Here is a 25,289-nt window from a genome sequence, read left to right as displayed (position 1 = left end):
GATTTAAGAAAAAAAAACAATAAAATTGATAAGAAAAAGAGAAAAAAGAAACCACAAGAGGCAAATTGATACATTTTAAACCACAGGGTACTAAAGTGAAAAACTAAGAAACCAGGAGGGTTTTTTGAAGTTTTTCCAAAAAAATATTAATCTTTAAATAAATAGGTTGTAAAATTTACACCCTACCAATGGATATACAAATGGCATTGCTCTTTCTCTTACGGACTTTAAATAAATCAAAAGATCTTAAATCAGACATTTATTCTACCACAGAATGTCCTCTTCAAACCTTTTCTGCTTTTCTAGAAGTTGGCTGGAAAGAGAGAATCAAATCTCCATTTATCCCCGGCCCAAATCTCTCCATAAAACATATGGATAATTCCTTAGCTTGAAACGCAAAACAAAATTAAACACCAAAAGTAAAAGCAACAAAGAAGTAGACTATTAGGAATTGTTTAATTACATATAATTACACATATACTGCAGATGTAATTGCATATAGATTCAAATCCAGTGTTTACAAAAAATTCAACTGCTGCAGCTAAAACTACATAAAGAGGTCCAATTATAGCAGTTGCAACTACGCCTAACTTGACTGCAGTACTTTGATGCACTACAAACAAAACATAAATTTACCTTCCAAATTGCTTTATAAACAATTTTTTTTTTTTCTACATTAGAGGTTATTCACCACCACACATACACATATATATATATATATATATAAAGTGATAAAATTTTAAAAATATATTTTTTAACTATATACAACCAAACAGATTATTTTTAATTGCACCATTTGCTACTACATTCAACCAAACAAGATGCATGTAGCTGTATCAACTATATTTTCAATTACACTATTTCTAATTACATCCAACCGAAAAAATGCCTTAGTGTGAAAATGCCAACAAAAATAAAATAAAATAAAATGATCCACCGGTCAATGAAACCAGAAGCAAAGATGATGCAAATCCAGAAACTTGAAATAAATAAACATAAATAATCTAAAACCCAGAAAGATTTGCAGTTTGGTACCCAAACAAGGTAAACAGAAACCCTACATGGACATAAATCACAATCTAAAACTGGCACAAGAAGCATTTATGCAACTGCAGATCAGTAGGCAAATAGAATTAATTGCTCATATGAAACTGAGATACCAAAATTTCAAACTGGTAAAAGAACAGTTGCAACTTAAATGTAATTAACACTGAGCAAAACAAATGTCTCGCTATAGATAATACTCCTTAAACATCTCTACAACATATGATCAGCTTTATGGGTAAAAGTACCAAATTATGTCTAAATCATTAGATTACTTTAATGTAAACAAAATAAAGGTATGGAGAAATTAAAGCCAAGCTCTCTTCCTCGACATGTTGAAGCCTGTTCTGGGAAAAGGAGATAGGCAAAGATGACGACAGCCGGGCAATCAAATAAATTGGCAGAATATGGTTAGCCTGGTTCCAACTTACTGTAGAAAACTAGCTAATAGATATGGTATCAAAAGATGGAGATATACAGGGAGAAAAAGGGAAGCACCGAAACACCCAAAAAGCTTCAGAAGCTGAGTTGTCTAATGAGACATGGTATATTATGTACTATGAAACCACCCTGCACCATAATTAAGTTAAAATTAGATAGGGAAAAAGGATTAGGAGACAAAAGAGTATTAAAGAGTGACTAATTGTAATCCTTTGCCACTAACTATAGTTACACCTTAAATGAGCATGGTAACTCAAAGAAATGCAACCTGGAATCTTAGCAAGCCGAGAAAAATAGCACTAGAAAGCAAGGATTAAAGTGCTCATCGACACGGACTGTATCCACCGTGCCGTATCGTGCCAGCAAGATATCGGCACGATACAGTCCCCGTGCCTATGGCACAACTCAAAACCCTCTATTTTTGAAATTAGTAAGTAATTTTCTCAATAAAGTTTAAAAGATTTGCTAAAAATACATAATAAATAATTGGCATAATTTGTTGCTAAAGAAAATAAATATTTCATACCATTACGCGCCGGCGCACATATATTTTTTGTGATCGACATGCATCAGCACGGCCCGACACGCACCGTGCCATGCCATGCCAGCAAATTTTCGGCACGACCCCGTGCCACGGCACTTAAATCCTTGCTAGATAGTAAAAGCGAAAAAAGAATGTTGAAAAGTGTCTTTGGTAATTTGTTGTAGGTAAAAATGTATGAAGATCCCCTCCTCTTTAACTTTCGATTTTTTGGAATTGAGTTGTTTTAGTTATTTTTGTTGAAAATATTGCTAAATTTAATGGCTCTATTAGCTGTTAGCCACTAACTGTTCCGGTTTCATTTGTCAAAAAAAAAGTAATTAAAACTATAAAATTTGATGAAAACATCTGTGTATTTCATAAATTGCGCAATTTATTTGACTAAAATTACTCAACTCCAAACAAAAAAAAGAGAAAGGGAAAAAAAGAAAAAAAAGGAGAAAGTTAAAGAGGTTTCAATTAGAAATGAGAAAAGTTAAAGTTGAGGGGGCCATTTCAGAATGGCCGACAGTTGAGGAGGTCTCCATATTTTACCTTTGTTGTATTCATAACTGAAAGGGGAGGAGAGATTAATTGTAGAGATGCACAATATAAATGGCCTTTCTAATTTGGAGCCTCAGATTTAATGAATGTTGGTCGACAATACTGAATTAGCAAGAATCTTTTCCCATGTGTTAGCACAAAGGAGAGATGCCCATGCAACTTGACCTCAATAACAATTTATTGACTATGCATATAGAAGTAGGAAATTCAAGGACCTGCCTTTGAACCTTGAAATAGGGGAAGAGAGCAGAAAAAAGGGAAGTAGAACCCGCTATTCAACGTTTGCTTTGATTATCATTTGAGTCTGTTTCTTCTGATGAAATTTCTGTGATTTCGAGCGGGTTAGCTCGGCTTGCATCAGATTGAGTTTTGCCAGAACCTCCACTCTCGATGCGCTCACTCTTCTCATCCTTCGGGTTCTCCCAAGAGCCTAATAAGGAACTTGATGTTTTTTGCTCTTCATGTAAACTTTTCATATCTCCACTCATACCCTCTCGTTTGCTATGAAGTTCTTCATTATCATTAAATGCAGGAAATTCAGTTTTTTGACAACCAGGACTAGGCAGATCATTTACTTTTGATGTGCAAGTTCCAGGAGTCACAGAAGAGGAAAACAATTGAAGCTCTTCTGGAGACGGTGATGGGGAATTTCTGTTTGAGTTCAAGGATGGCAATCCGTCATTAGTAGTGGTTTCATGATCAGAATCCTTAGAGCATTGTATCTCAAGTGTCGATTGCTGAAGCTTATGTGACTTCTTTTTCTTCTTCTTTAGAATTTTCCTTGGATCCTTGGGTAGGGAAAGGGGAGGACCTGGCATTGTGAAAGAGGGTATCATCGGCTTCTCTTCCCCATACAGTAGGCGAACAGATTGAGCAATCGCTGAAACAGTAGGAGGCAGAACGGGCTCTGGTGGCCTTGATGGCGGAGCATTAACAGCTTCTCGAAGCCAATGGGGTAAGCTGTTTGATTTCGAACTACTACTCTCCTTGTAGGTGTTGATACGAGAATTTGCAGAAAACATTTTGGGATCGAGATTTGTTGCCCTTGAGGATTCACCTGACCGTGCATTACTTTGTAAATCATGAAACATATTCAGTGGATTTTCGAAAACACCTGGAACAGGGAGGTTCTTAGCAACACCTAGGTCCACTTGGTTATGCGGCATAGCCATATTACTGGGGCAATTTATGTCCACTGCTCCAAAATTTTCTGGTATAAAAGGACTTTTATGCTGGAATGACGGCTCCAACCCTATGCCAAATTTGTCCAGTCCATCAAATGGTCCCGTAGAATATTCTCCAGCATAAGTTGATCTACTAACATTGTCAAGTTGCATTATTGGGAGTAGTGAGCACTTGTCAACAACTTTATTAACAAAATTGGCCGCCTCAGCACCGAGAAATCCAGGTCTGAGATCACCAAATCCCAACTGCATATCTGTTAGATGAGACCGAAACTTAGGTGGCTCCGTCCCAAGTCTTGAAAATTTACTTCCAAGTAAAGCCCGAGTCATCATTCCATCAGTTATTCCAGGAAATGTCGGAGGCCTAGAAGATTTAGGGGCTGAACTAGCTGGCTCATCAAAAACTTTGTGCTGCTCCTCAGCCCATCTTGTAGACAAATCATCCAGAGTCCTAAAGTGTGCAAACTTCAATTTTGGATCTCTAAGCATAGCCTCCCAATTACCCTTTCCATGTCTACGAACTCCAATCCAGAGAGCATCAAGTTCTTCTTCTGACCAAGCATCACTCTTGAGTTTCTTCTTCAGCTTATTCGTTGCAGATTGAGTTCGCATCATTATGTTGTCGAGAACCTTCTTATGGCTTTCAGTCAATGATGGGTGTGTTGCTTGCATTTGCCCAAGACCCAGAAATGTAGGAAGATCAGGAATCTGATGCTTTCCCTTTGAAATGTCACCACCTATATGATGGGCAAAATTGGGCATTAGTGGAACATTTGGCATGCCTTGAATGGGATCAGTTGGATAGTCCTTATTTGTGCCTAGAGATAAGCCCGGAAAGAGATCCACAGGTGGCTTAAAATTTACTGGTGGAATTGCATACTTTGTCTGGGCATTATCATCGAGAACTAAATTTGGAAGACCTAACTTCTCTTGGAATGAGGCAAAGGAAGAGCCAGAACTTTGAAGAGGATCATGAGGACCCCTTCCAGATGTAGGAGGAAACTGCACATGAAGCAATATGAAAGATATGATTACTAAAACTTAGAAAAACAGATAAAGGCGATAGAACAAAAAGAGATGAAAAAGGCATAAAAAAAGACATACAGGAAACGATGGGAAGTAGCTATTTGGAATGATATTCTTCAGCCGAAGATGCAAAGCCTCTCCAAGTGTATGAGGTGGCACAGATCCCTGTGCCGCTGTTTTTCCGTTAATATTCGGTTCAGTTGAATGGTCAGCATTAGGAGTTGGCATAAAGGGAAGCTCTGACATTCCATTGCCTGTTCCTCTCTTTTCACTCTGACTTGACACAGATCGAGAATTTCGGTATGCGTTCACCTCATCAGCAGTTGGAGCACATAGTCCCAGAACAGGAAGAAGGTGGGGAGGAGGCATTGAATTTGGAGCACCTGTGATTTCAGAGGGATTACTTCTGGGAGTTCTAATAGAAAGATCCAGATTGGTGCTGCGGTACTTCTTTTGAGTATTCTTTAAGAACTTTTCTGTTTTTGTAGTAGATTCACTCATGGTCTCGTCTTGATTGATTGGATAACCCTGTAGTCTTGTTTCTTGAACAATATTTCTGACATTTAGAGCTTCCCCATCGTTGAGAGATGGAGGGATCGGTTGTAATTCTGTCATCTCCTGAGGTCCAGTTGAAGAAGAGATCTCCATAGTATGCCTTCGGGCAATTCGATCTTTTTGCCTAGCGCGGAGCTTGGCGCTGATTTCAGGATAAGTTAATAAACTTGGTCTTAAGAAAAGCATAATGGAAGAGAAAGCAAAATGAATACTTACTATTTTTCTTTCCATGCTCGGCCAGCAGGAGTGTATTCTGGCTTTGGCTCATCCTCTTCTTCACTACTCTGCTATGATCAATAATAGCAATCAGCAGTACTCTCAAAAAGGGGAATGAATCATATATAGAACAAACAGCAGCTACATATCTAAAACAATGACATCATAAAAACGGGCAAGAGGATAAGTCAAAACTATGAAGAATCCTAATTTATATCACATGGTTCAAGGTAGACAGCAAAACTAAAGCAGAACTCATTCTGAGACTGCATTAAAAACCAGTCCATTTCCATCTAAGAAATTCCTTTCTCAGGTCTGTCCTATGTCGAATGGGCATCAGTATTATTACCTGGATAAATGTGATCCTTTTAATATACTACGTTAGATTAATATTGTTAGCAATCAGGTTACACTAATTCACGGTGAACATACAGTAGACTTATCCAAAATGAAATTCCAGTTGTTAAGCAAACAAATAGATAAGAGCGGCTAACAAGCACCAGAAAGTAAAAATTACAAACTCAGCCATAATATTCTATTTGGACGAAGAATTACCTCAGTTAAAGCTTCGCTTGGTATCGTTGCAAATGTTTCTCTGTAGGATACTGCTTTTCTCAAGCGCTTCCCTCGACCAAGAGCTGCCTCCTCCTCCAATTGATATTTTTCCCACCTACATCCAGCATTACAGATTCATCATTTGGTCGCCATGTACAACATAATTTCTTCAATTTCAAGAAGCGATATAGATTCAAATTTAGAAATGGCAATGTAAATCCCTAAAGCATCAATATTGGTTACCTCTGGTTTTATTTTTCTTTGGCTTGATTCACCAATTTTAGTATTTATACTTTCATAATGTAATAAACAAGTCAGATTATAAATGCAGCATGCCAATTTGTAAGAATAAGAATTTGTACAATTCATTATACAGTTTGAGTACACACAAAATTGTATTTATTCCATGGTTTTAAGCGAATTGACTCCAAAAGGTGACAGGTCAAAAGCTTTTTAGGGTTCATAATTCATCACACACTCACTGATGTCATTGTGTTATCTTTTGCAAGTCACAAATTGTAAAACACTTAGGCTGCACTTTTAATTGAGATTTAGCTCATCCGATGCCTGATTAGCAATTAAGTTTTGTAGCCAATTCAATGCCAGAAAAAGTAGGCTTACTGAGTAGCTTGATAATCAGCAAAAAGCACTTGCACAAAAATCCGCTAAAATAAGGTACTAGTGAGAACGGAGAAGTTACATACCTGACACGTAAAAGCCTATCCCATTCATTTTCCTCGGTGCCATTAGTTGGGTTCTCTTCTTTAGCTTCTGCCTGCTCACGACCATCACCAGTAATGCTAGGAAGAGCTTCAGCAACCCCTGGTTCTTCATTTACTTCATCATTCCACTCCACTGACTGATTAGATAAATGTCCAATGAGGAATTACAGAAAAGGAAAGAAATGTATACCAAATTAATAATGGAATGTTAATCTTGACGAGTCATCAGTTGCAAAAACTAGAAATAAAATTTCCAATAATTAGTATCAACAATTAGTAGCAACAATCAAGAAATAAAATATTTAATAATTAGCATCAACAATCAAGAAAACAAAATGGTGGTTAGAGAAGCAAAATTTCATACTATGGCCTAATTGTGAATGCAATAACAATTCTTATACTGCTTAATGTTCCTAGAGTGTTTTTCAGTTTACCAATAAAACAATTCTAAGGACAACATAGACTCAAGATGACTGCAAATATTATCTATTGGTTACCCAAAGTAAACAGTAAACTAACTTCTGTACTTGGATGTTCATTTTATGAAAGTTCAGAATGATGCAGATGTGGGTGAAATAGAATTGCAGCGATAATACATCATGGATGAATGTTTTCCTTTGTAACAACATATTGTGACATAAAATTGCTTCATAACGTGGCAAAGCAACATCAAAGGGCTTTGAAAAGAATTAAACTGAAGCTTCCATCTTATCAAAGTCCAAAAATTTAATCAGAAACTCTATATGAAGATCATCAAAGAACCAGTTGAACAAAAAGAGGCAGCCAAATATGAGTTCACAAGAATCTATCTGATAGCTAGTTTCCATTCACTATCTTTTTTGTTCCAACTCACCTTTACAGTTCCAAGCATATCATTCCCCAAATCTCCGTCTGGGCTTTCAGAGACAGCAGATTGAAGGTCAGATCGATCAAGTAACTTAAGGATTGCATTGTCATCCCAAACAATCTTTGTGGAACCACCAGCACATTTGTCCTGATAAACATCTCCCAGACCACCAAGCCGCCTCCTATGTTTATGCTCACCATCAGCAACAACAACATCATCTTTAATCATAGAAGCTTCTTTCTGATCTTGTCCATTTGTGCCATCACTATCATTGAAAAGTTCTTCTGTTCCCCATCGAAGTATATCCTCCACTTCCTTCTGAGACTCCGACTTGTTCACAAAGAGTTGATCAAGCATCAATTTCTTCTTAGCAAGTTGCAAGATGCGCTCCTCAACACTAGCACGAACTACAAGCCTATACACCAGAAGTCTGCTTGATTGCCCAATTCTATGTGCTCTATTCATCGCTTGTATATCAGCATGTGGATTGAAATCAGAGTCATAAATAATGACGGTATCTGCTGTAGCCAAATTTATTCCAAGGCCACAAGATCGTGTAGACAACAAGAATACAAATCGAGATTTGTCCTGATTAAAACGAGCAATTGCCGCTTGGCGATCTGCCACAGATACTGATCCATCCACTCTTTCGAATGTTTTAGGGCCAAATTCTATAGTCAGGTAATCTTCTAGGATATCAAGAAGCTTCGTCATCTGGGAAAATATAAGGACACGATGCCCATCGCGCTGTAAAATCTTGAGCATTTGGTGCAACAACATCAGCTTTGCTGAGGCTTTTATACGCATTTCATGGAGGAATTCCACTGAGCCAGATTCAGGTTCAGTACCTGGAATGAGATATGGATGATTGCAGACCTTTCGGAGTTGCATTACAATGTTTAGCATTGACTGCTGAACCCCACCTTTTCCCATGTTACGTAATATTTGGTAGTTCTTTGTCAGCATTGCACGATAGTACTCAGCCTGTATCGATGTCAACTCAACGGGAACCATGCGCTCAGTCTTTGGGGGAATGTTTTGCATAGCATCTCTTTTAAGCCTTCGAAGCATATGAGGAGAAACAAGTTTTTTCAGCTCCTCCACTTTTTCTGCTGTAGTGAGATCATTAAACTTCTCCTCAAATGCCAATAAACACGGGAATGAATCAGGCTGTAAGAAGTTAAGTAAGTTATACATCTCGCCTATGTTGTTCTGCAAAGGGGTTCCCGTCAACAGCACCCTATGCTGAAAAGAGAATGTATTCAACATGCTAAAAAGCTTGCTCCCAGAATTCTTTAGACGATGCCCTTCATCAACTAAAAGAACTTCCCAAGAGACAGAACGAAGGTGACAGGCGTCTGCAAGCACCATCTCATAGGTAGTCAACAAAACATTGAATTTATAGGCCTTTGTTGCCTTACCAGACCCAATTGGATCACTGGCATGCCATTCGTATTGGCGGATAATGGACCTTGCTTTTGCACCACCATGATACTCCACAACATTCAAATGAGGAGCCCAAGATGCAAATTCAGCGAGCCAGTTAGGCATTGTAGAGAGAGGAACCAAGATTAAGCATGGCAATTTAGCCCTAAATTCACAGTACAAAGACGACATAAAAGCACAAGCAGATACCGTCTTCCCAAGACCCATCTCATCAGCAAGGATTACATTCCTATTCCTGTACCAGCATTTACGAAGCCAGTTCAAAGCTTCTAGCTGATGTGGAAAAAGCATGCCACCTTGAAGCTCTTTTGGCTGCTCGACCAAGGAAACAAGTTCTTGAGCATCACCTCGTGCCCTAGGAAAACCACTTCTGGCATCCCTTTCGAGTGTTTGGGATTCAAAATTTTTGAACTCGGTGACTAAATGAGCAAACTTCTTAACAACGGGTTCATCTAATCTTTCCCAAGTGCATTCATCATAAGATAAGCTGCACCATTTAACCAAAGCTTCTTCACTACCACCTTTAGAAACACGGAGAGCAATAACACGCTGTGGTTGGCTCCACTGTTCCTCACAAATGTTTATCACAGCTAAACCATACTTTGCTTTGTAATTCTCCAACTTCCTTTTTGCCAAACTCTTCAGTAGGGATTCAGAAATCCAACTGTTGTGAATGTTTGATCTACCAACCCATTTAACTAGAAACTCATATATAACACTAGGTAGGTCATCACCTGCTTTTGTCCCCATCTTTGATCTATTGGTACCTTCAAGATCACAAGGTTGAGACAATGGAAAATGTTTCAAAGAACTAACATTACTTTTAGAGGTTTCTTCTCCAATATTTGCTTCATTTATTATTATATCCTCTTGCAAATCGGTATGTTTTCCAGAAGTAGATAGATCCTTTGAAGGTCCAGCAGTTGATGTCAGTACTTCATCCTTATCCAGACATTCTTTAGTCTGATGTAATTTTCCGCTATACTCTTCATCTACTGAAATTGTATTATCAGCATCCTTATTTCCATCATTACAATCTACTAGGCTAAGGGATTCCTCCCTCAGAGCACCTTTGATATCCTTTTGACTTCCAAAACATTTGCCTTCATAATACTCTGTTAATACTTTCCCATCATTATCTGAAACTGAGCAACTTGTTTGCACCCGACACCCCAGGATGCGGTCAACCTAATCAAAAAGTTAAGCAAGTTTTAATAAATATGGAGAAAAAGAAAATAAATACAAAAACTAAAGGATGTTCAAGTGTATCATCAACCATAAACAAAGTGTGGCAACAATGCAATACCATATCATCTCAAGAAATACAGGCTAAATATAAACAAATTTTACTATACCTGTTGAACTCCATCCCATGGACTCCCATGAGATTTCATTGTCTTTTCTCTTACAGCTTCTTTTTCTTCAAATTCTCGTGCTGAAGGTGCAGAGATAGCAGAAATCTGAAGATTGTGTCATTGAACATGATAAATTGTATGGCAAGTTAAACAGAACATTCGCAATTAAAGGGCAGTGTCATTAAAGCAAAAGCACATGTAACAAATTGGCCAGACAAGAAAAATATAATGGACTGTAGAAGTGGCTGAAAAAAGTAATTTCCACGGAAGTACTTGTAATGATCATACAAATGTGCCTTTTTGTGATAAGAAAAGAAAGAAAGAACAACAGACATCTAAAAGAAGATCAGCTGCAATAAGAAAACCAAGGGAAAATAATGCAAAACCCTCGTGATATAAATTTCTTTTCAAATGCCTTCGCAATGTAAATTTATTTCTGAATGCCTACACAATGTTTTATGCCTATTTTATGCAGGAACTCCAGCTTTTACAGTACTAAGGAAGAGAGTAAAATTGCTAGGCATAAAAAGTCCTTAATAGGATTTCTGCTACAGATTGCCAAATTTTTCCATATCGTTAAATAATAACAAAATTCACGCACTTAATTTATTTTTTTTTTCCCCCTCAACAATGTTTTTGACTGCCAACTCCTTGATCATTATAACATAGAAAAACATGTGCAGCAAACCGACGCTATAAGTGAACTGCATTGATACGTAAGACTTATTCATGTAATAATTCAATCCACATAAGTCATCAAGCACACAAAGGAAAAACGACTTTCATAAACAAACCAAAGCCAAAAAAGAATAAGACAATATTCTTACTTTCAAATGCATGCAAGCACGGCATCAACACACGCATGTGTAAGACATAAAAAGCCATTTACTGAAATTACTTGCATAAGTATACAGAAAAGCAAAAGTAAAGGTTGTCCATAGATACAACTACATGTTACAGTCATTACGGTGATGCATGATACTAGCTACCAGTACATTTAATGCGAAGCAAAATGAAGATTTACCTCGTGCTGTTTTTGGTAGGAAGATTTGAGTTTCTTACTATCTTCCTTTCTAACAATTCCAGATTTCTGTCGATCTGATGATTTTCTCTTTGGAATTAACTCACTGTAAGCAGAGCCAGAAAATGCTTCCTCAGATGAATCACTACAAACCGATGACACATGTTTCAACTTTTCAGTTCTAGACTTCTTCTTTTTGTCTAGTCTCTTATCTTGTTGCTTCTTTTTTTTGGATTTCTGAGAGGGCAATAATGATGATGATGTAAGTTTCTTTGTCTTTATTTCACTTTTGGGTTCGTTGGACATCTTCTCCGGAGACTTTTCAATAGGGCCCAACTTCGATGTCTTTACAAGCAAATGGAACTCAGTAGAATGCTTACTCCAAGAAAACGGAGACAAACGTTTTTTTCTACGGTCCCTGGATTTACCATCACATGATTGTTTTGATTTCATGCTACAAGATGAATTATCATTAGAGGAGTCTGACTGATTCTCATTTAATGAAGATCTAGGATGAGAAGGAACTTTTCCTTTGTCATTTGTTTTATTCTTTCCAGGAATAGAATTTTCACTAGAATGGGGTTTCTGTATGTTGGCGTTTTCAAAAATCCTCCTTGTTCTTGCTCTTCTAGAATTTGACTTCTTACTACCTACTGGAGTCAAGGTATCTTTCCCCTCGCAGCACTTTGGACATTGCCATTTTCCCGGTGGTGTGCGCTTTGCAAAAATAAACAAAATAAAATGTTGGGAAATATTCCAATATATGCTCATATCGACTAACAAAAGCATCAAGAAGAAAAAAAAATGACTATTTTAGATACCTTAAGAGGTGGATCGAGACATTCCAAATGATAGGTTCGTGGACAGCTGTCACAGCACAGCAAACTGCCACCAAGATCGCATTCGACACATTCATAGTAATACTGCAGAAAAGAAAATTACAGATAAGCAATCAAGGAAATTTATATCAAGAGAGCAAGATAGCGATTTAAACCTACAAGATGTCAATCGCATAGCACGAAAAGCACTATTGTCATAAAGATGTCATCCAAATTGTACATAAAATTCAAAGAAGGAAGAAACGGATTATAGTGGGCCACTATTGTGCCATTAAGTCATTCATAAACAGATATTACATAGGATTAAAAAAGATATATTGATTAAATATTATTTGTTGTGTCAGAATTTGCAGAATTCCTTTCAAAGAAAGCACTGAACTTCCAAAAGAAAATACTGCACAACACAATGACACCCCAAAACTCTTATATAATTAATGGTGTAACTCGTCATCATTGTTGAATGATCCTAAAGTCGGAATAAGTGTATTTGATGTCACTAATGTCATTTCTGAAAATTGATAATAAAAATATCTTACATTATTTTGGAAGCCTTATTTACCATGCAGGCATGCACCATAGGTATCACACATGGTGCAGTTTCTTAGTTTGCACAAATATGGACACTGGACGCAGGACACGACACGACACGGCTTCTACATGGCAACTCTTCAACTTCGGAAAAATTAGGACACAAACACATGAAGGATACAGTAAATATAATATTTTTAAAATATATATCTAAATTCTTTGCATTATTTTTGAAAAAAAAAATCTAATAGGAAAAAATGATCTTCCTTGATTGATAAATGCATCAAAACAAACAATAACTGTATTAATTAGAATATAAAACATATGTTATATTCAAAGAATTCACCATGCTATATAGATAAGTTTTTATTTCGACGGTAAACAATACACACAGTGGAATATAAAATTGACTCCTTGTACCCACTTATATTTTCTTATTTTTGATATGCAACTAAAGCGCTTCATTCATGCAATGGATGTCCAAAGACAAAAGGAACACACAACAAATATGTGATGGGCATGTAACGAGCAGGTGAATGGTGGACCAGCAATGGACAGGTAAGGGGGCATGCCCATCGACTGTTTGTAAGAAACTCATCCGACAAGTATCCAACATGACAAGGCAACATCTTTTCTTTTGAGAGAGAAAGGTAGCATGCTACTTGTTTCGTTTATTTTTTTTTTGAAATAAACTTAGCTGGAAATGTGAATAAACTAGGATTCGAACTTGGAACCTCAGGTACCAACCACCAAGCCCATACAAGGCAACATTTTTAAGTATCCATCTTTCCTAGATTCTCTTAACATTTAGTTAATAATAACAAGTTATTAAATCGTTTATGTAATATACCAGTTTATTCTCTTTCATATAAGTTAAGATTAGTGTAATCAATACACAATGATGTGAAATATACTAATAGTAAAAAAATCATTAACATAGAACCACTAAAAGATGCTAGAGTAGTGATGTTTAATCAATATATTAAAACACATTGTTTTAATTCATTAAGTTCTATGATGCACGGACACTTCACTTTCACGGCCGCGTCCATATCAGATAGATATTGGATATGTATACTCATCAGACACATGTCGAATACTTCAATCCGTCTTAAAAATTAAGGGAAAAAGATACACCAATACTCGAAGGATACGAAAGAGATACACAAGGACTATTGATACGGATAGATATTGGATACCTATACTCACCAGACACATGTCAAATACTTCAATCCGACTTAAAAATTAAGGGAAAAAAAGATAAATTGATATTCGAAGGATATGAAAGGGATACACAAGGAATATACAAAGGAAATTGGATGGCATCTTTTTGGTCTAATTCATGTTGTTATTATCATTCAGTGGGTGGCTGAGATCCAAAAAATGTATTGTACAAGTCATCTTGCTTATGTATTTGGATGACATTGGTATTCTATATAATGAATTAATAATATATATTTACAATAACTTTCATCAACTTATCCCCCATATATCATCTCCTAGGATTTTTAAAATTTGCCATAAGCAGTCTAGGGGTCGTACCATATTTGTATCCTATATCTGTTTGTGCAACGTAGATTTGGTATGTGACTTTCATTAAAGGTTTTTGTTTGGTCGTGTGAGGGAATGCCACCACGAAACATAGCGTCCAACAAAGCATCTGATTGGATGCTTTGGAAGAAGCACCCCCCACCAGCTCTTTTTCATTTAACCACCTCCCTTATTTATCAAAGCATGCATTCCCTTAAGAATGCAACGGAGCTCATCCTAGTTGTGCACGCTATCCAAAGCATCTTGGGCCGACCACAATCCCAAATGAACCCCAAGTTTTGAAATTCATTTTGTGTAGATCTTTTGCATCCATACATAATGAATAACGGAGACATTTCTGGAAATTATTTATTACATTCCTTCCCGATAGAATATTATTTAACCCAATAAAATTGCTCTCATGAAGGTCATGTTGTGCACAAGTTGCATTTCCTCTTTCTTTTTACGCGAAAGCAGAAAATAGAACAACCAAATCTCTTCATCCATCTCGATGACCCTGTTGGATCCCAAATGTTCAAATAGGTTGGTTAATCTCTCCAAGACATTTACTAGTATCTCTCACTCTTTCATGTCAGGGTGCGGGTCTGAGTCCCAAATTGGAGACCTTAGGGTAATAGTGTAGGCGGGCTCTCAAATCACAAGAGAGAGAGAGAGAGAGAGAAAGTACAAAGTAGAAAGAAAGAAAACTGGAAGCAATTAAAACAAAATGTTTCCAATTGGTGTAGAAAAAACTCTAAAACTTCAATTTTTTTATGATAAATAAATGTATATACATTATATAAAGGAAAAAAAAAAGAATTTAGGACGTCAAAATTTACAGCAAAGTTATTTAAACATGAGTTACAGAAATGGAATGAGGCAAATAAGGAATTATTTTTAAATTCGAAGAAATAAAATTAAATTGAATTAATATTTATATTTTTGAAGAAATAACATGAATCGTTTTCATGTGCATTCACGAAGGTCAGTTGCTAGTATCTTCTATAATGACGTATACCACAATTCTGCAATTAACAGCTACAATATTTTACTGCAACAGCACAAATGATTTGCGCCCCAAAACCACAATTTGGTTAGTTTCACTCAAATTACAATTATATCATAATATCGACATTTCCATAGTAGTTCTACATAAATAATGAAATAGAAAGATTGAATAGCGATGCCCAAAACATCATGTTTCAAGGATGTTCTTTATGATAATCTATATTCAATACATAAAGTATTCATATTCTACTTTCTTAGAGCAGAAAATTCACGTGTGTTCTCTAGCAGTTCCCAATTCATGCATCACGCTTCTAAAGTGTGGCTTTTATACATTGGTTAACATCACAACAGCCACCATCCACATTTAGTAATGGTTAGTTATTCTGTAGGGTAAATAAATGAAACCATAGTAGAAGATTGAGAACAATGGTTCTTCTCTGAGTGGCACCCATACTAGTAAGAAACTGCAAGTATTAATGTCCACAATTTTAGCAGGCAAGTTAAGCGTACACATGACAACAGTAACAATATCAGCATGCGTAGCTAAACAAAGCACAAATAGTAATGGCCAACTATTCTGTATAGTTAACAATGAAAATCATAATTTGGGGGTTGACAATAATAATTCTTTTCAGAGGGACACCCATAATTGTAAGAAATTGCAGAAATTAGTGCTCATATTTTCAACGAGCAAGCTAAGTGAGATAAAAAATAACAACATGAGCAAACTAGTACAGCATGCACAGCTAAAAGGAGCAGAAAGGAAATATCTAACCCCATCATGTCCTTTTATCTTCTGGGCAGATTCGGGAACATCACTTCCGCCCTTCAGTTTCTTTTTGCTTGAACTATTACTCCTTGTAGGGTCTGACGGTAGCGGAGTACTCTCTTTCTCATTAGACGGGTCTGCTGCAATTGGTGTCCGTCTCCTTTTCCGCTTTAAAACCCAATTCCTATCCATCTTAGTATTGCACAAAGAGTCGTCTTTCCTTATTTTTTATGCCTCAATCACGTCCCATGAACAGCTATTCATAGAAGGAGCACAACAGTAGTTAATTACTTGAGCATCCGAAAGCTCGCACAATATACATTACTATAAAAGCCACCGAGTGATACCAAATGAACAAACTGCTGCTTCCTGAGGACTTCCTACGACTATCGCGCTCGCTTAATCTGCATCACAAAATAACCCAGCGGCATATCCAAAACCACTCAAAACAACAGCACCAGATTCACATGAACAATTTCAGTAAGTTATTGCGGAAGCACATTCAACCATATCAAATTAGTAAACAGAACTCTAAATCAGAAATAGCAAAAACCTCTATCATACACCAACACATACACAAACCTGCCCCTTTCGCACACCACAGTCAAATTACAACAACGTAGAATGGCGAAGCAAGGGTGATGAGAGTGGAAAAACAGAATCGGATCAAAACAGCACGCAATCCACACCAATTGAAGCAAACACAAGGGAAATCTAGGGAGTCAACACAAACCAGAATCGAAACAGCTCACGCTCGCCGCCCAAATCCAAAGCCCTAACCCTAGGGCTCCAAAATCCCCTCTTCTTCTTCTTGTTCCTCGTGCTCGTCTACGGAGCCGGAGAGGAGGGAGGGGGGAGGAGGAGGAGGAGGAGGAGGCGGCTTGTGTTTGTAGGGGGGAGGAGGGGGCGAGGGTTTGGGGGAGAGGAGAGGAGAGGAGAGAGAGGGGGGCGGCGATCGAGGGGGGAGGAGGGTGGGGGGGAGAGGATGATATCATCAGGGGAGATGGGGGGGGTGTCGACGCTCGCTTCTCCCCAGGGGGGGTGGGTCGCGGGGCGCGGGCACCCACCTGCCGAGTCCAACGCGCGGGGCGACACTGCGGGAGGGCAGGGTGCTGACATGTAGCGGGGTGGGAGGACTGGGGAGGGGGGGAGGGTTTAATTTTTGTCGTCTCGCCCGCACCCCGCTGCTGCTGCTGCTGCCCGCGCCCCTGTTGGTGGAAGAGGGGAGGGAAGTCAGCCGCCGTCGTCTCGAGGGACGGATGCCCGTCATGGCCTGACGGGGGTGGCCCGACCGGCGCGTGTTTGCGTGTGGCGCGTTAGTTGGTTCCATGCATATGCTTCTCGAATGGCTCCTCTTTTTTTTATTTCTCTCTGTTTTTTTATTTTAAGCTATTCGATTTTTTTTTATTTTTTTTTGTGGTGTTGGAAATAGTGGATCTTTTTTCTTTTGTCCGTGCTGCGCTGGGTGGAGAGAGAGAGAGAGAAGAGACAAGTGTTAATGCTGTTACTTTCTTTTAGTTCTATTTTATGTTTTCCATAATATATATATATATATATATATATATATATATATATATAATAAATAAAAGAAAAAAAATCTAGAATATATTTTTTTATATTGCTGATGCGACATTTCTAGCCAATTATATTATTTTTTAAAATTTACTCATCCCATCATGATTATAAAAAAATATTTTTTTTAATTTACTCATCCCATTATGATTATAAAAAAATATTATTATTGTACTTTTCTCTCATAAGAGAAATATGATTAGTCGACTATTAATAATATGGTGTAAGTGTGATATAGTAGATTTTCTCGTGAATGAAAAAGATAAATATGTAGCTACGTGAAGAAAGATAAAGAAAAGAGGCAAAGAAGTTATAATCAAAGAGCTAAGTATTCGAATGATATTATGTAATTTGGATATAAATGATTAGTTTAGTAATTTTCTAAAATTGATTGATGAATATGATTTTAACTTTATAGGAGTCAAAGGATTTCTGGTTACTAAGATTGGAATCCATAGAGGGATATTAATTTGGTGGTTTTTTTAATAATGCAAATTCAGACTCTCAATGACATGTTTTCTATAGACTCAATCGTTCTAAACTTACGGATCGCTCGTCTCACAAAAAAAAAATAATTATGCTATCCTCACACATCAGAAAGACATAAAAAAACGAAAGATTATTATAAAGAGCAAAAATAGAAAAAGAAAAATATAAATACTTGTCTATTTCATAGTTGTTGCTCGATAATTGTTGTATTGTCCTCTTTATGATCATCGCCAAGTATGCTTGGCATTCATTTGCAGAAATTATATTAGCTTAATTATTTCACCGGTGACATAAATCTGTCCCTAAATGATTAGAATTTTTTGTTATAATTTTATTTAAAAATCACAAATTATTTATGAAAATTTCTGCTCTTTGGATTTTTTTTTTTTTGTGACTCATCTTTAATTAGAGTGGCCCTCTCACAAAAATTTGAAAAAAAGAAAAAGAAAAACCAGGCATCTCTGCTAAAACCTATACCAGCATTAGGACAGTACTTCGTAAATTAATGCATTGCGCTGAATACTAATTTTCTTAATATTCATTGTCGTATTATTATTGGGATCGGCAATCATCATAATAACAAGTGAAAGCTATGAATGACGAGATTAGAAAATCCAAACCTATTACAAGAAAAAAAATGAAGGATCAAAAGAAAATAATTTGAGTAAAAGGTTGGAACATTGTGCAATTAACTCTCTTTTTTTTTTCTTTTTTTTTTTTTGGGCCTTCTTGGTTTTGCTCCTACTCTTTACGGTCTCCATGTTTTATCGAACAAAAGTGCGAAACCTCCGCAGTCCCGGTCCAGATCTACCCCCTCGCTCCTCTTCCCGCCGCGGCGCGCGCAAGCTCGTGTTGTCGCCCATGGCCGAGCGCGCAAGCCCCAAGCCCAAACCGTCCCATCTCCCCTCTCTCCCTTCGCGCCCAAAACCCTAGCCCTCGCCTCGCCCGCCTCGCCACCGCTCCCTCTCATGCCCTTCCTCACCTCCTCTCCCCCTCGCCTTCTGCCTTTTTTACTCCTCTCCACCCCTCCTCTCCCCTCCTCTCCTCTCCCTCTCCCCTCCCTCGTCGCGCTCCCCGCAAGATCTATCTTACGACCTCCCGACAAGTTCACCTCGGTGTCGTCCGCAGCACTTCCTCGCGCGCGGCGACGCCGCCTCCGCCGCGCCGCCGCCGACGAGCTCCGCTACCCCGGCCCAGCACTCCGCCGAGTGGTGCGTCTTCTCCGACCTCACCCGCCCGATCGCCCCGAGCTCGCCCCGTCGCCCGCGTCGCCGACCGCCGACGTGACCTCTTCTACGTCCCTTTTCTTCTCCTCGCTCAGCCTCATCGTCAACCCCATCCGCCCCTCGGCGGAGGATGCGGCGGCCGCGGCGGCCGCGGCGGCGTATAGCGACGAGCGGATGCAGGAGGAGCTGATCGAGTGGCTGGAGGGGCAGGAGTATTGGAGGAGGAACAAGGGGAGGGATCATGTGTTCATTTGCCAGGATCCCAATGCGCTCTACAAGGTGATCGACCGCGTGCGGAACGCCGTCCTCCTCGTCTCCGATTTCGGGCGGCTGCGGGCTGATCAGGCGTCGCTGGTCAAGGATGTGATCTTGCCGTACTCCCATAGGATTAATAAGTATAATGGGGAAATCGGAGTGGAGAATAGGCCCTCATTGCTCTTTTTCATGGGCAACCGGTTTCGCAAGGAGGTAAGTGTTTTCTCTTCTCCCCATTTTTTAAATTTGATCTTGGTTTGATATATATATACATCTAAGATGCTTAGATCCAATTAGGTTTAGGCATTTTACTTTGCTAATGCAACATAAACATAGACGTCGGCGGGACGAGGGACTGCACTATTAGATCTGCTTTCAAAGCTATTCCTTAAGAAATGTATTGGGTGGTAACCCCGCATCCTTTACCAGCTTGTTCGATGAAGTATCAACTAATGTGAATTGTTAATATTCCTTTCATTTCTCCTCTCTTAGATGTAGTGCCTATGTAAGTATTGCTTGTTCCTGATGTAATTTGCTTGCCTTTTTCTACCAGTATAGTATAGCTGTAGCAGATCTTAACAAAGCTGCTTCGACACTTTCCAAGTAATTGAAGTGGCTAACTTATTCAATTTTAAATATACGAGATTATATTATTTTCATATTTATGCCTTTAATCTACTTCATTTATCTTATCTTGATTTATTATGGTTTGATTTTTTTTTTTTTTTATAGGGTGGAAAGATTCGGGATACACTTTTCCAAATACTTGAGGGTGAGAAGGATGTCTTCATTAAACACGGAACACAATCTAGGGAGAGTCGGCGTATGGCAACTCAAGGAATGCATTCATCCAAGTTCTGTCTACATCCTGCTGGGGACACTCCCTCAGCCTGCAGATTGTTTGATGCGATAGTCAGTTTGTGCATTCCTGTGATAGTTAGCGACTATATTGAGTTGCCCTTTGAAGATGTAATAGACTATAAAAAAATTGCGGTGTTTGTGGCAACAAGCAGTGCGGTACAGCCTGGATATCTAACATCGCTGCTCCGGAGAATAAGCACGGAGAGGATCCTGCAGTATCAACAAGAACTTAAAATGGTATGAAAAAATGCTGTTCATACATTTAGTCAATTGTTCTGTTTGTGTAGTTGCTATCTTATGCTTCACTAAACTGTAATTGAGCCAAAAGAAATTGTCTCTAGAACTCGAGCAGGCCCTGTGTTTTCTTAAAAGCTTTTTAGTTGCACTATGGAATCATTGGTGTCAAAATTGACTAGCAAAATTACAACATAATAGTCCTAGAACACTAATAAAATATGTTTAGCACACTCTTCATTTGGTATATTTACATGTATTTGTTATAACTAGGTAAATTACTCAACATATTTTATCTGATCAATAAAGAAAATGCTGGCACTGATTGAGCAATTTTGGAACATTGAATCTTGTGATTGGGATGGAAGCTTATGTTTTGGACGTTTATGGGCATTATTGGATTAAGGAACTTCTCACTTGAGCCAGCAGGACATAGTTGATGTAGGTTTATGTGTTGGGCCGACCTCGTCAGCGACACGAATTCCTTTTTTATCATTTAGCTCTGTTTTGCATAGTGTGTAACTGTTTCCAATCAAACATCCTGATCTAGCTTTCCTTCTTCGGGCTCTTTTCCATGTGAATTGTACTGGTTTGTTTTACTGGTGCCTTTCCTCACCTCTATCATACATGCTCACTTCGGGCAGTTGTAAATTAATTACTGCATCTTACTACTCCTAAATTGCTATGCTGATCTATGCTGACATTTCCATTTAGGTGTGCTGATATTTTCAGGACCAATAATTAGGATCATTTATCAAGAAAAGAGAGAAAATGCTTTGATGTGTTCAAGATTGTTATGCATTTCGAGACTGATTGGCTACTTTTTGGCATTCAATCAGGTTAAACGATACTTTGAATACGAAGATCCTAATGGGACACCGATTGAGATATGGCGACAAGTTTCTTCAAAGTTACCACTAATAAAGTTGATGATCAACCGCGACAAGCGTCTCGCAAGGAGTCAGGACGATCCCGACTGCTCATGTATCTGTACAAGACAGAACAGGACAGCTGCTGCGAGGTGAAAAACAAGAACAAAAGGCAGCCCCCAGCTTTCAGCAGAAGCTTCTGTGATTCGCAGCATAACGGCTCGAGTCCGACTGCTGCTGCTCCTCTAAGAGTTTACTTTCTATGTTGTATATCTGATTCTTTCGGCATCATAATTGCTTTGCATCAGGTGCAATTTTTCTCGCTGAGTTCATATGAGGTATGAAAATAGTAGCGGCCTGCTCCAAAGGAAAGCAAGAATATAGTATTCATTATTTAAGTAATGCCAGCTAATTTTGAGGTCGCTTTAAAAGATTTCTCTTTGGTTGTTCAATCTCTATAATATTATTTATTTAGTCTGAATTAAGCAAGTATATCAGCGTCCTTTTGATAGTTCTTAATCACTTAACCAAGTTTGAGATTACCGTATCTGTTTATTAGATTCGAATTACAAAGGGAGAGTAGCATTCTTGGCTGAATAAATGACTCAGCCTATATTGAGGTGAAGTTAAATCAAATTGTGGTTCGAAGTTTTGATTGATTATGGTTTAAGTGTTAATTGAGCTCTGCTTAGATAAACTTGAATCCTTCGCTGCAAGTGTTATTAGACTAGCATTATTTTAGTTTTCAGACTCTTTAGTTGAATCCTCAGCACTGAACTACTTCTCAAAATTTTCACTTTAAAAAAAGTATTATTTGGGGGCGGCATCATTCTGTACGCAAACAAGAAGACTATAATTGTTAAGTTGCGTTTGAATGTGGAAAAAGAAAAATTGACCGCTGTTGGTGCAGTCCTAGAAGGAACTTCTCCTGCACGGCTGGTATTCTTCGGCTCGCAATTAAAGCAAAACCGCTCAGCTTAAAGATCAGTCCGAATTATCGATGAAGGAAAAGAAAGAGAAAGAAAGAGGATTAAAAATTTTAAAAAATAATTTATTTTTATAAAAATTTAAAATTGATAAATTTTTTATGCAAATTAGTCTATTTTATTAATTTATGTTTATATGCTATTGATTGGATATAGATAATGTGATGTATCGACTCTACAGTAGACTTCAATCCAAGCCCAAACTTGCCCAAACCACCCACACTACATTACCGTCTTAATATTTGAGCAGGAAAAAAAAAATGAAAAACAAAACAATTGATAGATAAGCCAAAGTATTGAAAAAATAAAAAAAATAAAAAATGGCGAGCCCCTCTCTCCACTTTCCTCCGCGGATCTACACCTCGAGTTTGAGCCCAATCAGAGCTTCCTCCAACGGTAATAACATCTCATCATCATCATCATCATCATCATGATTTTGTTTTAATTTTGTGTTGGCTTTACATTACATGCACTATTTAATTGTAGGGCGGGTTCCGCTGCCGAGGGGCGCGAGATCCGGGGCTGGGGTTGGTGGTACCGCTGGAGCAGATACGGCGGCCGCTGATGCGCACCCGCGCCAACGATCCCGCCAAAGTCTGCCAGCTCATGGACAGCATCCGCCAGATCGGCCTCCAAGAACCCGTCTGTAATTTTATCTTCTTCATTTATTTTTTGCTAAAATTATACATCCAACTTGTTTCAAATTTGCCCCGTATTGATTCAGCTATGTTAAATTAAATAAAACAACCCTGATGTTTTTCACTAGTAGCTTTTTAAGTTGGTAGAGAAAACGGTTGTTTCATATAATTTCTCTTGGTATCGAGAGTAACAGGTACGGAGATACTGAGTTTGAGTCGTGCCAGACTTTTTTTCTATTTAATTCAAGTTCACGTCACATGAGCAGGAATATTAAATATAAAAATATAAAATTGTCGATCGCTATTGGCTTAAGTTACTAGAGATCAGCGGTTATTTTATTTAATTTAACAAGTTATCTATCCTTTTAAAAATTTTGTTTTGGAACTAATGGGAGATGAAAACTATTACAGGTTTGTGAATGAGCGATTGTCTCATAATTATTAGGTAACTAATTCCAAACATTCATAAAATCCAGTTCCTAAACACTTTGAATACTCTAGATTATGTGTAATAATGTCAATCGTCAATTCAGTTCTTCTACCATCGAAGAAAAAGTGGAAGCATAAATACCCTTTTACTGCTGATGCTTCGTAATATTATCACTTAAGTAATGCAAAACATTCTCAGGATGTGCTCATAGATGTCGAACATTTCACTACTGCTACTAACAAATTAGCTGGAATTTCGTTGTCCTTTCAAGAGAGAGAATATAGTATGTCATGGAACATTTGAAGTATTATTAGTAACTTTTCAAATCGGTGCCTATTCTCTTCTTGATATTGTGTTAATTCGAATGTTCATAATTTGGCGGCGCACATAAATTCTGTTACTGTGGAAACTTACTCTAAGATAAAATTGATTCATTATTCAATTGCTCTTTTATTGCCTAAAATGTTTCTAACAACTTATTTTGCTCTCTTATCGATTTGACTTGCTTTATACAACGTATACAGATCGACGTTCTGGAGGTTGACGGAGTTTACTATGGTGAGGAGCTCTTCTGCACCGGAGAAGGAAAAGCAACAAGATAACTCTTTTTTTTCTTTTTTATGTCTTAAATCACACATCACCTTATTATCTTTGTAGGTTTTTCGGGATGTCACCGGTTCGAGGCTCATCAGCGTCTCGGCCTCCCCACCATCCGTTGTAAAGTGCGCCGTGGGACGAAGGAAACTCTAAGGTGCTTTGATCTTTTCCATATCACCTTTTGTATTCCATTTTTCTTTTACCGACGTTTAATTCTTAAATCTAACTAACTCTTCTTTCTGTTTCAGGCATCACATGAGATGAGTTGCGGCAGAGCTAATGCGTATTGTCGAAATCGAACCTGTGATGGACATGAAATATTTATTCCTAGGGCAATAGTTTTTCCTCTTTTTTGGTTCAACATACTCTCTTGTGTGCGCCATTTTGGCGAGTATATGTAATTGTGTGACAGAATAGCAGTTATTGCAGTGCATAACCACTATTTAGTGCGGTTTGAAGGAGAAAAATTACCTTCTGTTTGCGAATTTGTCTTGTAATTTGGAAGCAAAATTATCTACAATCCTTATTTTTTGAGGTGTCTTTCACAATTATTGTTAACTGATCCGAATCAGAATCGCCGTATATCCAGATTGTGGGAAATATTTCAGAATGTTTAGCGGTACCAACTGGATATATTCCTACAGCGAAGTCCAAAAGCAGAAGCTCTTAGCAATTTAAGATGCTATTAGCACAGTGAAGTTGCGAACCGCTAATGTAAATGTTTTGATTTGGATTAATTACTGTGAAAGGTGGAGAGAAAAATGTGTTTGTCAATATGTAAAATCTAAAAATTGATTCGAAAAGCATGCGTAATTTTATGTCTATTTATTGGTATTTGTCTAAAATCACTAGTAGTTTGGTAGTAAAATTATAGTAAACTTTAGTTGGTTTCATATCATGATTCGAAAAATTATACTTAATTATTCTATTAGTTTAATTTTATTTTAATGCAAGATTTTACC

General features: G+C 37.8%; 2 protein-coding genes and 1 pseudogene across 7 annotated transcripts; 2 read left to right on the top strand and 1 right to left on the bottom strand.

Moving 5' to 3' along the window:
- Positions 1,158 to 17,089, bottom strand: LOC109715599 (protein CHROMATIN REMODELING 4). 6 transcript variants are annotated; one of them, XR_002217694.1, is made up of 13 exons: positions 16,904 to 17,089; positions 16,518 to 16,574; positions 16,177 to 16,426; positions 12,318 to 12,419; positions 11,500 to 12,213; positions 10,476 to 10,580; positions 7,681 to 10,308; positions 6,810 to 6,964; positions 6,106 to 6,220; positions 5,551 to 5,621; positions 4,858 to 5,476; positions 2,789 to 4,755; positions 1,158 to 1,614 (listed from the first exon to the last, which is right to left on the bottom strand). XR_002217694.1 is itself a non-coding variant. In XM_020240709.1 (12 exons), exons 2-11 carry the CDS (start codon positions 16,360 to 16,362, stop codon positions 2,845 to 2,847), a joined length of 6,606 nt encoding a protein of 2,201 aa, XP_020096298.1. In that variant the 5' UTR covers positions 16,363 to 16,426; positions 16,518 to 17,089; the 3' UTR covers positions 1,158 to 1,614; positions 2,797 to 2,844. The 6 variants fall into 6 exon arrangements, 1 of the variants encoding a protein (XP_020096298.1); XR_002217696.1 differs by having other exon boundaries at positions 2,561 to 4,755; positions 16,518 to 17,089; XR_002217693.1 differs by having other exon boundaries at positions 16,518 to 17,089.
- Positions 19,200 to 22,923, top strand: LOC109714823 (annotated as a pseudogene).
- LOC109714822 (sulfiredoxin, chloroplastic/mitochondrial-like) lies at positions 22,010 to 24,872 on the top strand. Its single transcript, XM_020239530.1, has 6 exons — positions 22,010 to 22,014; positions 22,447 to 22,615; positions 23,149 to 23,304; positions 24,255 to 24,288; positions 24,388 to 24,481; positions 24,576 to 24,872. Exons 1-6 carry the CDS (start codon positions 22,010 to 22,012, stop codon positions 24,589 to 24,591), a joined length of 474 nt encoding a protein of 157 aa, XP_020095119.1. The 3' UTR covers positions 24,592 to 24,872.

This window comes from Ananas comosus, linkage group 9, assembly GCF_001540865.1.
Source record: "Ananas comosus cultivar F153 linkage group 9, ASM154086v1, whole genome shotgun sequence".
NCBI classification, from domain to species: domain Eukaryota; kingdom Viridiplantae; phylum Streptophyta; class Magnoliopsida; order Poales; family Bromeliaceae; genus Ananas; species Ananas comosus.
Note: the sequence above shows the minus strand (reverse complement) of the source record. Positions and strands in the feature narration are given on the sequence as shown.